The sequence below is a fragment of the Peromyscus eremicus genome, chromosome 15 (genome assembly GCF_949786415.1).
Source record: "Peromyscus eremicus chromosome 15, PerEre_H2_v1, whole genome shotgun sequence".
Taxonomy (NCBI): domain Eukaryota; kingdom Metazoa; phylum Chordata; class Mammalia; order Rodentia; family Cricetidae; genus Peromyscus; species Peromyscus eremicus.
In genome coordinates this window covers 28234212-28246953 of record NC_081431.1, presented here as the reverse complement: position 1 = coordinate 28246953, position 12742 = coordinate 28234212, and the positions used below count along the sequence as shown (strand labels likewise).

General features: G+C 40.4%; 1 protein-coding gene across 1 annotated transcript; it reads right to left on the bottom strand.

Moving 5' to 3' along the window:
- Positions 1-200: 200 nt before the first annotated feature.
- LOC131925729 (flavin-containing monooxygenase 5-like) lies at positions 201-11188 on the bottom strand. Its single transcript, XM_059281083.1, is given in 9 exon segments — positions 201-561; positions 1831-1906; positions 3083-3417; positions 5251-5317; positions 5320-5449; positions 6704-6846; positions 9403-9565; positions 10026-10214; positions 11054-11188. Coding segments are annotated over 9 exon segments (1599 nt in total).
- Between the last annotated feature and the right edge of the window lie 1554 nt (positions 11189-12742).

Here is a 12742-nt window from a genome sequence, read left to right as displayed (position 1 = left end):
AAGCTGTTTTCAAACCCCTTCCATATAAAGCTCTTGGGAGAGTCATAACAGAGTAGCTCTGTTTTCATTTAAATCTCTGAACGTTTCCTCCTCAATCTAACGAACATCTCTCCCCTTATTCTCACTTGGCGCTGAAGCTTGCATGTCTAGTAACAAGGACTGGTTCTCTCTAGTGCTTGCGTCTCTCTGTCAGTGTAAGCTCAGGAATATGTCACTTGCATGACGACTAACACGGGAACGAAGAGAAAGATGACGGCACAGGTACATCTGACCCGAAACAGACTAGAGGGCGATGCCTCAGGGTGTTTGAGCACGCGGGTTCTTAGAGGTTTGAGGATCCGTTCTCTCTGAGTGAGGATGTCCGCCCGAGCCCCAGCCCATTTCCCTGGCCCCTGTAGACGGTACTGGTACGGGGTGCAGGGTCCCCAGAAAATCTCCTTGGCCAGCTTTGTGTCCCAGAGGAAGAGAGAGAGCAGGCTGGGTTTGACACCTAACTCCGAAGCGATTTCATCCATGTAGTTGATGTACTGCACTCGATGTATGCCTCTGGGGCTTTTCACACACCTGGAACGAGAAGAAAATTACTCAGATGCCTGAGTTAGATTTCACCCCTGAGTTTCCAGTGGGCTTTGTTTCTGCTTTGTAGCGTGTTTATTTTCTTCTATTCACAAATCATCTATCTTCATTTTGTACACATTCTTTACTACAGGTTTTAAGGATAAGTCATATTTTACTGACATCTTTAAGCTTCCCAAAGGAACCAGTAAAGTGACATAAGCATAGAAATTGTTGAATGAATGATTAGATTAATTCTTGGAGAGGTATGTGTCCTTTTTCCAGACAGAGAGTCCAGTTCCATTATATAAAAGTGATAGGCAAGAACCATGAGTTGAGTAGAACACTGTGATAAACTGCACTGTCTATTTTATGGTTCCTAGCTACATAAAATATCTTGTTATATATTAATTTCTGGATACAAATTATGCTCTGGAATACTCTTAGGCAATAGCAACTTGGTCCACAAGCTTGGAAATTTAGAAGCCCTTGGCTAAATTTTTCTTGAGTAAAAGAGAAACAAAACCAATATTATAGACAACTTATGAACTACCAAAAGTTTTCAAAATGTTTAAAAGACACTAATGAGTATTTTAAAAATATCATAAAATATGAATGAGCATCTAACTAAATGAAAAAAGTTAGTTTGTTACACAAACCAAGGCATAATAGAACAGCAATAACCTATTAATTAAGGCAAAAATTGAATTCATGAAATCTGGAAAAGGAGAATTGGTGTATAATATATAATAAAGGTAGTTTCTTGAAAAAGAAAACCAGATAGTAAAATAAGCACATTTCTTAAAGTTATGAAGTTGTGATAAGAATATTTTATCATGTCTCTGGTTTCCCTAGGGATGCTCTTGAGGAAAATGCCCAGAGTAGCTGATAAACCAATCAAAATAACGGTGTATCTAGCTACCAGCTACTGCATTAAAATGTTTGTTTTTCCCCTGGATCCTGAATTTATCTATCTATTAAGTATTCTTCTTACAAGGAGTGATTGACTGCCTTCTGTGGGTTTTTTTTCTTTTGTGGTCTGTTTGGAGACTGCTGGTTGCGTAGACTAGAGCATTCTGGAGCGGTTCAGTTAGTGTAGGGACTCGTGCTCCATTTGCTGGGCGTTTTTACACACACATCCTTTGTGTCATGGAACAGAAGCAATCATATCGTATCATAGTGAAGCTTAAAGCATGTGAAGAGAAAAACAAGGAGTTCCCTCTGGACAGGTGTCATTGACTTTAACAACAACCAAACTCCCCCAACCAAGCTCCTTATTCCTTCTCCATTTTCTGTTTCCTTCTGTTGATGGCTGCCAGCATGTCACTCTGTAAGGGTAACTTTTTCAGTCCTGAGAAAACAAGACAGGCTTTGGAGGGCAGTCAGGAGGGCTGGGTAAGAGAAGCAAACAAAAAGCCTGGCTCTGAAGTAGAATGGTTATAGCCATCGAATCTCCATGGAACACACAGTCAAAGTCATGTATGGAAAACTTCCCAGAAGGCCATTCTCTTCCAATCAGCTTTAGGCTATCAGCAAGGGGAGTCAGTTTTCTCTCACAAGAAAAATCGGTTTCTGAGTTTTTTTTTCAGTTTAAATCTATGCTTAAAACTCATGACTATTAAACATTCATGTTAATATGGCTTTTTGATCAATACATAATATTTGCATATATTTATGAAATATGATACGAGGCTTTAATTCATGTATATATGTGGTAATAATGTGCTCGGAATAATTAACATATCTGTTACCTGAAACCTTTTCATTCCTTTTAAAAAGTTTTTAATTAACTTACAAAGTAGTAGGTTTCCTTATGGTAGAACCGCAGAGATAAAATAAAGTTGGGCTCATGGTACCATAGTGATGGTGGGGCAGGCATAATTGATGGTGTGCAAGTAAAAGCCATAAGAGGAGGTGGAGAGATGGCTCAGCAGTTAAGAACACTTGCTTCTCTTCCAGAAGACACAGGTTCAGTTCCTAGCATCCACATTAGGCCACTTGCAGCCATCTATAATTCCAGTTTCAGGGTTTCTTAAAACACTCCTCTGGGTTCTAGGAGTACATATACATACACTGGTACACATACATACACTCAGGCATCTCACACACACACATACATATAATAAAAGAAAACAAAATTAAAATTAAGAAAAAGCCACGAAGTCGTTTGCCACTGTGAGTAAGTTTTCCCTCTGAAAGATAGATTGCTCACAGGATGGACAGCTAGGCTGTTCCTTAAGTTAAAGGGACAGATATGAAAGATAGATTGTAACCCTCCCCAGCTCCCCTTTTCCAACAGATCAGGGCTGTCAGCCACTCTAACAATACAGCCCCCAAGTCAGCTGAGGGATCTCATTTTTCAATGTTAAGATTCAACCAGAACTAGAATCATGGGGAACCCAGGCAAGTGCTCTACCACTGAGCTGCAACCTCTGGCCTTGGCGGAATAGGGAATAGACAGAAGAGAAAACTAGGTGCCCTTAGCATCTGAGTGTGTGGTCAGGAACACAGCTGCTCCTGTGGAGACCCTCATACCTGCAAACACGCACAACCCGTCGGCTTTGGAGCTCTGAGGTAGGAATGATGGCTCCAGCAGGCTGGAGGATGCCAATGAAAGCTAGGGTTGGCTTCTCCAACTCGGGAGGGAAGACGAACTTAAACATTGTGTGTTTGCTGTCTAGGATCGGGACAGAGAAGGTGTAGCCCGTGGCAAAGACGACAACGTCCACAGCCTCCTCAGTGCCCTCCTCAAAGATGGCAGACGTCGAGGTGAATTCTTTCACGTTTGCTCTCACCTGCACTTTCCCAGTAATGATGCCATTTGGCAGGTCGTCGCTGAAGACAGACTGATGACTGAGAAATCTGCATATTAAGGAGTATAATAATATGGAACGAGAATGAATCTCCTCATAAAGAAGCTGAGGTTGTTAGCAACCAGAAAACCACAGCAGTATTTCAATAATTTGAATATTGTTTGCTACCCTCTCTGGACACCTGATAGTGTTTACTGGCGACGAACTAGGTTTTGGAGTCAGAATGGACTTTATACTTATTCTATTTTTTCTCACTGTGACTTTCGGGACAGGTCACGAAACAGTTTATTCTCAGCTTCCAAATCTGTAAGATGGTAATAATAACATAACAATTAAATCAGACCTCACTAGTCAAATGATGGTAACACTGTTTAGGTAATCGGATTTTTTTTTTTTTTTTTTTTTTTTTTTTTTACCAGAAGTAAAGTTCTTCAATATTGACTTAGGCATTTATGTTTGGGATCATGTAAAAATTGACATAAATTGGTGACCAGTCTCTTTTAAGGGTCCTAAAAGGTATAACTGCATGACTTTAATATGAAATCTTCACTGGGAAATAGTTGTGCTTAGTGACACACGAATGTTGTGATTGTAAAGTTGAGTTACAAACTTCTTACAGAAAGCCCCATTTTCAGGTGTGCTTCATAGATGACACATTTGTCTTCTATCTTCTTTTACCAGGATTACACACCCAGTATCATAAAACCAGGCAGGTTCTTACTCGGTAGCTCAGGCTGGCCTGGAATGCACTGGGTAGTGCAGGCTGCATTTGTACTTAGTTTTGCCACAGCCTCTGGAGTGCTGGGATCAGAGGCATGATCCACTATGCCTGGTTTACTTAGCCTTTTTAAACACAGAAATCGACGTCATGTGGGGAGGGAAGAGGACCAAGAGACACCAAATTCTAAGTGTCAGGCTGGGGTAAAGCACCAAGAAATGAAATAGAAGGAGAATATCTATGGAATTGGAAGAACCAGTGAAGAGTGAGAGGGGTGAGAAAAGTAGCTAGGACAAGAAAACTGGATTGGGTGGAATGGGTGTGAGGAGGAAGAGAATCGATCTACAGATGTCATCTGAAATCACAATAGCTCTGGGAAGTAGGGTTTCATGTGGTGGTGAGTGTGGATGGTATAAGTGGATGATGGGATGATGGAAGAACAGACCAGAGCAGCCGAATTCAGATATGCCTGCACTGCATGAGTGTGGGGTGGTCAGAACTATGGATGATGAAATTGTCCTAGCTGACATGAAGGTTACTATGGAACCATACATGTAAATCCAGAAGATGAATAGAAAGCAGTTGATGGGTGATGGTGGAAGAGGTAAGTGACAGTATAAAGTGGCACAGTGAGACAGGGTGAATAAGACTGGTGGTGGAATGTAAGACTGCTTCACCAATGTGTATTCCACATGCATTCTTTTATAGCTCAGTAGAATAGCCAGAACACCTAGTTGGCAGGAAATGACTTCAGTATTTCCAATTAAGATAAATTCTATTAAGACTCAGACTGTCACCTTTTAGTTTTTACTCCACACATCTACCTTATATAATCACTGACTGGCATTGCGTTTTTTTTAAACCATTTGTTTTAAATTGTATGTGGTGCGTGTGCGTGTGCGTGCGTGTGCGTGTGCGTGTGTGTGTGTGTGTGTGTGTGTGTGTGTGTGTGTGTGTGTGCAGTGTCCTTGGAGGCCACTAGAGGGCATCAGATCCCTAGGGCCTGGAGTTACAGGCAGTTGTGAGCCTCTAGATGAGGGTGCTTGGAACTGAATTCTGGTCCTCTGCAAGAGCAGTAAGCGCTACTAACTGCTGAGCCATCATTCAGCCCTGGCAAAGCAGCTTAAAAATATTTGCTTGTCTTAAATTCGGTCTAGATCTTACCTATGTTTTGCCTGTAGTCCATAATTGGCATGATCAAACCTTGCATTTAATTTATTCTCTGCCCACTGTTGATCAATAATGTGAGATAGAACCTTTGGATGGTTCTGTTATAACGGGTGAAGAGTGTGGTGTCCAAGGGATTCCTATTATCCCAAACTCGGTTCCATATCCATGCCCCTCTCCTTGTGCTGAGGAAAACCTGTGTAGAGGAGTGGTCACCCAGTAAACCTTTTGTTTCTAATCATATTGGCCTAAAATTCTGATAGTTTCGCCAAGGAGGTAGGATTAACTGCTCACATCACCTGCCTGCTTCTCTCCTCTTACGCTGTGAACATGCCTAGTAATTTAGCAGCTTTTCAGTTCACTTAACTGTTTGTCATGGGTCTTTCTTTCCCTACCTGTACCAGATGTCTGAAATGTGTTAGGTTCCAGAATGTGAAGACTTTATCCCAAATAACTGACTACATTGGGAGTTATAAGTTCACCCACACGTTCCCTGAAAGCCATGTCATTCTATAGTCCACGCTGATGGAAAAAGAGCTGAACACAAAGTACATAGTAACAACCAAAGTGAACGGGGAAAATTCACTCTGAAAATGTCTTCATATTTACAGACGGACAATTCCATACGAATAGTATACCGTCACAAAACCCAGAAAATACCTATGAGAACTAGCTCTGCTCCCTAGTTTGAATCAATTTAACTGAGATTTTGAAGCAGGATGCAGCTTTTTAATGAAGACATAACCACTGTCTTGCAAGGTCATAATCACAGAGATTTATGATTCATGTATTATATACACAAAGCCTGGTGTGAGTCAGTAGACCACAGAATGGCTGATTATATACTGTGTGGGCAGAAAGCATCCGGTGTTTGAAAACTCGTGTGTTCTTGGGCTATCTTGAATTAATATCAAAGGCTAACTGTGAATGACGGAGAGTGACCTTCCATGCTCTCCAGAAGTCAGCAGCATTTGCAGCCGAGAGGGCTGCTTGTTTTTTCTTACTCTTTATATTCTTAATTAGTGAGATCCCAAGGACCTGCTGCTCTGTGCATTCATTCATAAATCAACAGAGTACCTTCATTCATGTCCATGCATATTGTTCTCTGTAAAATCATGTCCGCTATGAGCACATGGGATTTTTCTGTAGATTTAATTTCAGTTTCTAAATATTTATCTCCCCAGTGTAGCCACAAGTAGATAATTCCAGTAATTGACTCTAGTTGGCTATCTTTCACAGCTCATTCATTACGTAGAAGAATATCAGTATTTAGGTATCTTTCTATTATTTCCTTTATATATGTCCAGAAGAAAATAATGCATAATTGCCTTTCTCAGCTTTCAGCCAAAATAGGAGCACTGCCACTAGAGCCAGAGAGAAAGCCTAGACTCACATTCTCTGTAGGTATCAAGGTTACCCCCAAGAGCAGAATCAGGGTAGGACACCAAACCTGTTCAGTAACACGGCTGATCTCGCCTGCCACATCTGCTCCAGAATTCCCAATGCCGATCACGACCACTCTCTTCCCCACAAAATTGTCTGGGTGCTTGTACTCCCAGCTGTGGAGATAGCTGCCTCGGAATTTGGTGATTCCTGTGAAGGAAGAGTCACATCCCCCAAGTCACAGGCAGAAGTGGCAAATACGTATGGGGCAAATTTCATTCCTAAACCCTAAGTTCATGTTTTATGTAAACCCCCTTCTCTGATCTTGGCCATTTATTGCCAGTGTTACAGAATAGGATTCTCCAAGGAAGGAAATATTCATCTGCAGCAACTCTGTGCTTAAGTTCAAAATCTAAGCACATGGATCTTTCTTTCTTTTCTTTTTTTGAGACAGGGTTTCTCTGTGTAGCTTTGGAGCCTTTCCTGGAACTCACTCTGTAGCCCAGGCTGGCCGCGAACTCACAGAGATCTGCCTGCGTTTGCCTCCTGAGTGCTGGGATTAAAGGTGCTCTACCACTGCCTGGCTTGAATGTTTCTTTTAAAATGTCTGATTTTAATTTGCCCAATATGATCACTCACGCAGCAAGAGGAAGCCATTGACTTTTCATTGCTCTCTGTTTCTCTGGGTGCAACTGTTTGTCATTCTCTGTGACTCTGATTATGCATCTCACAAATAAGTGAGCACCTTCCCATGTACAACAAAGACTGTTGTTCAAAAGAAACTGAATGCAAACCACATATACAAATTTGTAACAGTCATATAAAAATAAGTACAAATGATATTTTCTATTATTATTTTTAGGTTTTTTTGTGTGCCTGCATGTGAATATGTGCACATGAGTACAGCTGCCTGGAGAGTTCAGAAAACTGTGTTGGGTCCCCTGGAGCTGGAGTTACAGACAGTTATGAGCCACCTGACAAGGGTGCTGGGAACCAAACCTGAGTCCTCTAGAAATGCAGTAAGTAGTCCTAACTGTTGAGCCGTCTCTCCATCCCCAATTTTAATGACATTTCTTATTCAAACATAATCGAAAATATTAATATGTAATCCACACACAAAAGCATTGATGAGATATTTTGTACATTTTTCTGTACAGTCTCTGAAATCAGATGTTTATCTTACATTGAATGTATGTCTCAGTTTGTGTCAGACGTATTTCTTTAAAAATTTAAGAAATGGGGAAGGGAAACTATGGTCAATACGTAAAATAAATGGAAAAAAATGTTAATTAAATAAAAATTTAAGAAACGTCCTGTAGGGTAACCTTTCTTTGCGTATATATCACTGCTTCCAGTTTAGTGTTTTTATGGGGTTCCTGTGTGTGCGAATGAGCGGGTCTCTGTTTCTTGTGCCTTCTCTTGGGCTCTTTTCCTTCAGTTTGCTTCCTTTATCCAATTCTGATACATTAGTTTTGTTTTATCTCATACTTTATTTCATTTTTATTACCCTTTAGATGCCTGTTTGTTTTCTAACAGAAAAGGAATGGATCTGGATGGGAGGGTCATTGGGGAGGAACAGTGAGAAGTAAAGGGAGGGGAAAACACAATCAGATACATTATGTGAGGGAAAAACCCCTCTATTTTCAATAAAGGGAAATCAATTAGAAAATGGTTTATTTATTTTTATTTTATGTGTATGGGTATTTTACCTTTCATGTATGTCTGTGCACCACATGTGCGCATTGCTGTGGGGGCCAGAAAAGAGTGCTGTAGCCCCTTGAACTGAAGTTACAGACAGTTGTGAGCTGCCATGTGGGTGGTAAGAACTGAACCCAGGTCCTCTGGAAGAGCAACTAATGCTCTCAACCCCTGAGTCCTCTCTCCAGACCTCGTGTGAGTTGTGTTTCTAGTGCTCAATAATAATACATGACTATGAGCTATTTTATTAAATCAGGTCAAATTTTGAATATTAGAATCCTTTTATTTGTTTATTAAATTGTTTTTATAAACATCTATTGATCATGTTTTTCCCCTCCCCAATTCCTTTTATATCCTCCCTGTTCCCTATCCACTCTTACGTTCTTTCTTTCATTTCATTTTTTAAAGATTGAAAATAGAGTTTAAAACATCTTTAAAACAAAATTAGTTATATCTCAAAAATATTAACCAATATTGGCATAAAGTCCAGTTTTGAGGGGGGCACTGTCTACAGTTCAACGGTACTGTGGCCTCTGCAATGTCTCCAGTTACGTCTTCCTGTTTCAGTCGTCACCATCCTCCTCCTCCTCTCCTTACTGATGACCCTGCCTTCATTCTCCTCTCAATTCGTCTTCCATCCCACTGACATACCAATGATATAAAAATATGATCAGGTATCTTCTCCACACACAGTCAGTCAGTCAGTCAGTCAGACAGACAGACAGAGACATCACTTTCTCCCTCAGTGGTTTTCCGTAGACTCTCCATACTCCTCTCTGCCAGCCACATCAAATGTGAGTCATTCTCTAAGTTCACAGTCTCACACCCACTGCTTCTCACATGGTTCCTTTTCCAGAAAGGTCCTTCTCCAGACTTTGTGGGAGGGACTCTAGTTTCCAGTTTGATTGTTGCGTCTATTGTCAGATCTTTCCTGACTGTTAAGGGAGTGCCCTCCTCTGTAAAAATTCTGTATCAAATAAACACATCTGCCCAGGTCTGTGACAGTACAGCAATGCAACTAACTCTTTCAGTATTAGGACTTTTCTTGTACTTCATTCAATTAAATACCTGTAAAGTCCTGCAAGGGCAGATACTTCTCAGTGTAGTGACCACTGCAGACCATGACTCCATCAAAGATATATGTTTTCTGCTTTCCGTCAACCTCCACCACAACGTCCCACTGGCCAGAAGATGAAAAATCAGGGCTCTTCCTCACCCTGCACACCTTTGTCTATGAAACAAGAAATAAACAGGAACAGCTAATCCTAGAGCACTCCATATCTTCTCCTGTTTCTTTTTCCTTAACCTGGACATTTCATGTTTCCATAAATAACATAGTTATTCCTTCTGCTCAGACCTCCTGGTTCTTTTGGATTTCAGTACAAAATCAATAAATGTAGTCCTTCTCAAGGATTGTGGTGTGCTGGGAAAATTATACACTAACTTCTCCCCAATCCAACTTGCATTTTAGTTTTAGTAAAATTATTTGGAAACCAGGCTTTAGGGACACCCCTTGCAACAAGGCTTTTACGCTGAGGAAAAACTTAATACAGACATATATCTTCACTATTCATGAGAGTGACAGAGACATGGATGGGAAATGCAGATTGAAGCTGTGCCCCAGCTGGCTCTGACAGTACACACTTTGCCTAGACCAATGAGCAGGTGGTGGGCGGGCTTTCACTTCTTACCTGGAACTGGATGTGTTTCATCAGCCCGAAGTGCCTGGCATACATCCTGAGATACTCCATCATTCTGGTGTTGTGCATGTAGTTGGGGTAATGGTCAGGGACGGGGTAGTCGCTGAAGCCTGTCATTTCCTTGGACATATTGCAGGTCAAAGATTTGTATATCCCAGGTCTTCCACTTTCTGGTGTCTCCTAAAGGAAACAAACCAACCCCTGGATTCCAGAAATTTAGGAAAGAATGCACACTGAGTTTAGGGATGGTGAGGGCTATGATGTTGAATTTATATTTTATTAAAAATTCATATCACTGTTGGGTTCTGTAATAATGCTCAATTGTACAACAGCATTAGACTCTTTTAGAAGGAAGCCCTTAGAATTTTTATGGTGACAGACCCCAAATGATACCAGCAATTCAGTCACTCTAAAAGTAAGATAATAAATTCTTGAAACACAAGAAATAAAATGAAAACTAACAGAAAGGGATTTGGGGTGAGAAACCTGCAAAGGATGAAATGAGACTGTCAGTTTGATTGGCTTGGGAAGATCCTAGGAGATTAACAAAGTACGCCTCTGATTTCGTCTGTGAAGGCATACCCAGAGAAATTTACCCAGGGGGAAGACCTACCATGGATATGGGTGGGACAATTTAGTAGGCGAGTGGCCGGGTTGGAAGAAAGGGGGAAAGAGCAGAAAGCCCGTCTGTGCAGCCATTCTCTTTGCTTTCAGGCATGCCATCCCTGCCCTGACGGACCGAAGCATAGGAAACCATGAGCCCCAATGAACCTGTACTCTTAGGTTGCTTTCCTTAGGTATGTTGTCACACTGACTAGAAAGCTAACAGGAAACGGAGAAAGATTCTTCATGTACTTGAGAAGTTTCAAGTTTATGTGAATAGAAGATAATGCTACTTTGTAAAGAATAGTTACCTTATTTAAAATCTATGTGATCTAATTCATGTTAGAAAGTATCCCTCTCTCTCTCTCATGCACAGATATCATCATACTTAATGAGAATATAATTTATAAAATCACCTCGTATCTCCACAGCCCTCCAATGTCATTGCTTTTTTCAAAACATGTAGGCTCAAGTCCTTCCTCCAAGCAGCTTTTAATGGCGCCCAGTCCGCTGACCCCGGCCCCAATGACCGCAATCTGTTTTACTTCCATGGTCTCTGAATAAAGAAGAGTTCTTTCAGTTTTGCCTGAGGAGCAAAATCAAGTTCATCACCAGGTCGGTTCTCCCATTAGTGTTAGCAACATTGCCATTTGTTCTGGTAGAAATTTGATTTTTTTCTACCATGGCTTCTATTGTCTTGATTTGGAACACACAAGTACACATGCATGCGTGTGCACACACAAATACACACGTCCACATACTATGTGCACACACACAACCACTTACCCCCACACAAACACTCATCCAACACCAGATTGTTTGGTCATTTTATTCTTTGGATTTCCTTGGTGTCTGTTAATTTCTGATTTTGTTAATTTGGATATTCTCTCTCTGCCTTTTAGCTAGTTTGGATAAGGGTATGTCTACCTTGTTGATTTTCTCAAAGAACCAACTCTCTGTTTCATTGATTCTTTGTATTGTTCTCTTGGTTTCTATGTTATTGATTTTAGCTCTCAGTTTATTTCCTGCCTTCTACTCCTCTTGGGTGTGTCTGCTTCTTTTTGTTCTATACCTTTCAGGTATGCTGTTAATTCACTCGTGTGAGAATTCACTAATTTCCTTATATAGGCACTTAGTGATAGGAATTTTCTTCTTAGCATTGCTTTCATTGTGTCCCATAAGTATGGGTATGGTATGTATTCATTTTCATTGAATTCTAGGAAGTCTTTAATTTCTTTCTTATTTCTTCCTTGACCAGGTGGTAATTCAGTAGAGAGTTGTTCATTTTCCATGAGTTTGTAGGCTTTCTGTTGTTGACGAAGAGGTAATTTTGTTCTAATCATAAAATTTTTCTAATTTAAACAAAATAGAATTGCATGTAGTTACAGATCATGAAAAATACCTTTAATAATAGAAACATCCAAGGTTTTTCATATTGCATTAAATTTTGTCTTAAAGATATATATATATATATATATATATATATATATATATATATATATATATATATATATAATTGGAAGTGACTATGATATTGGCCTACTCACTCAGGGCTGGCACAAAGTTGCATGGGAATACTGTAGTTAGTCTCAAGTCAACAGAAAACAAGATATATATATATATTCAGATGAGCTATATATCATGACTCAACACTCGGTAAATTAAGATGGAATATTTTGGGGAGTAGTCTTAGTTTTGATGATATGGGGAGCAATGGTAGAAAAAGCATATTTATTCCTTATTTAATCAGAGCTCTGGGCTGTCGAGATGGCTCCAAGGGTAAAGGAACTTGCCAGAAAAGCCCAGTTATCTGACTTCTGTCCTTGGAACCCACGTGAAAGTGGAATGAGAAAACTGGCTCCGTAGAGTCCTCCGCAGGTTGCTATGACATGTGCCTAATAATAATAGGTTAAAAAAATTAAAACAGAATCCATGTGTCCATCTAGCTTTTGGCGCCCTCCAGGAACCAGGCTCTATCATACCATGTTTCTCTCTGTTCGCCTCTTCCTCTTGAGTGCTATCACTCACTGCACAGAATATTGGTGACCTCCCTCCCCCAGTCTGGCATTTCCTTATTCCCTTCATCAGAATATCTTCTCTTTCCC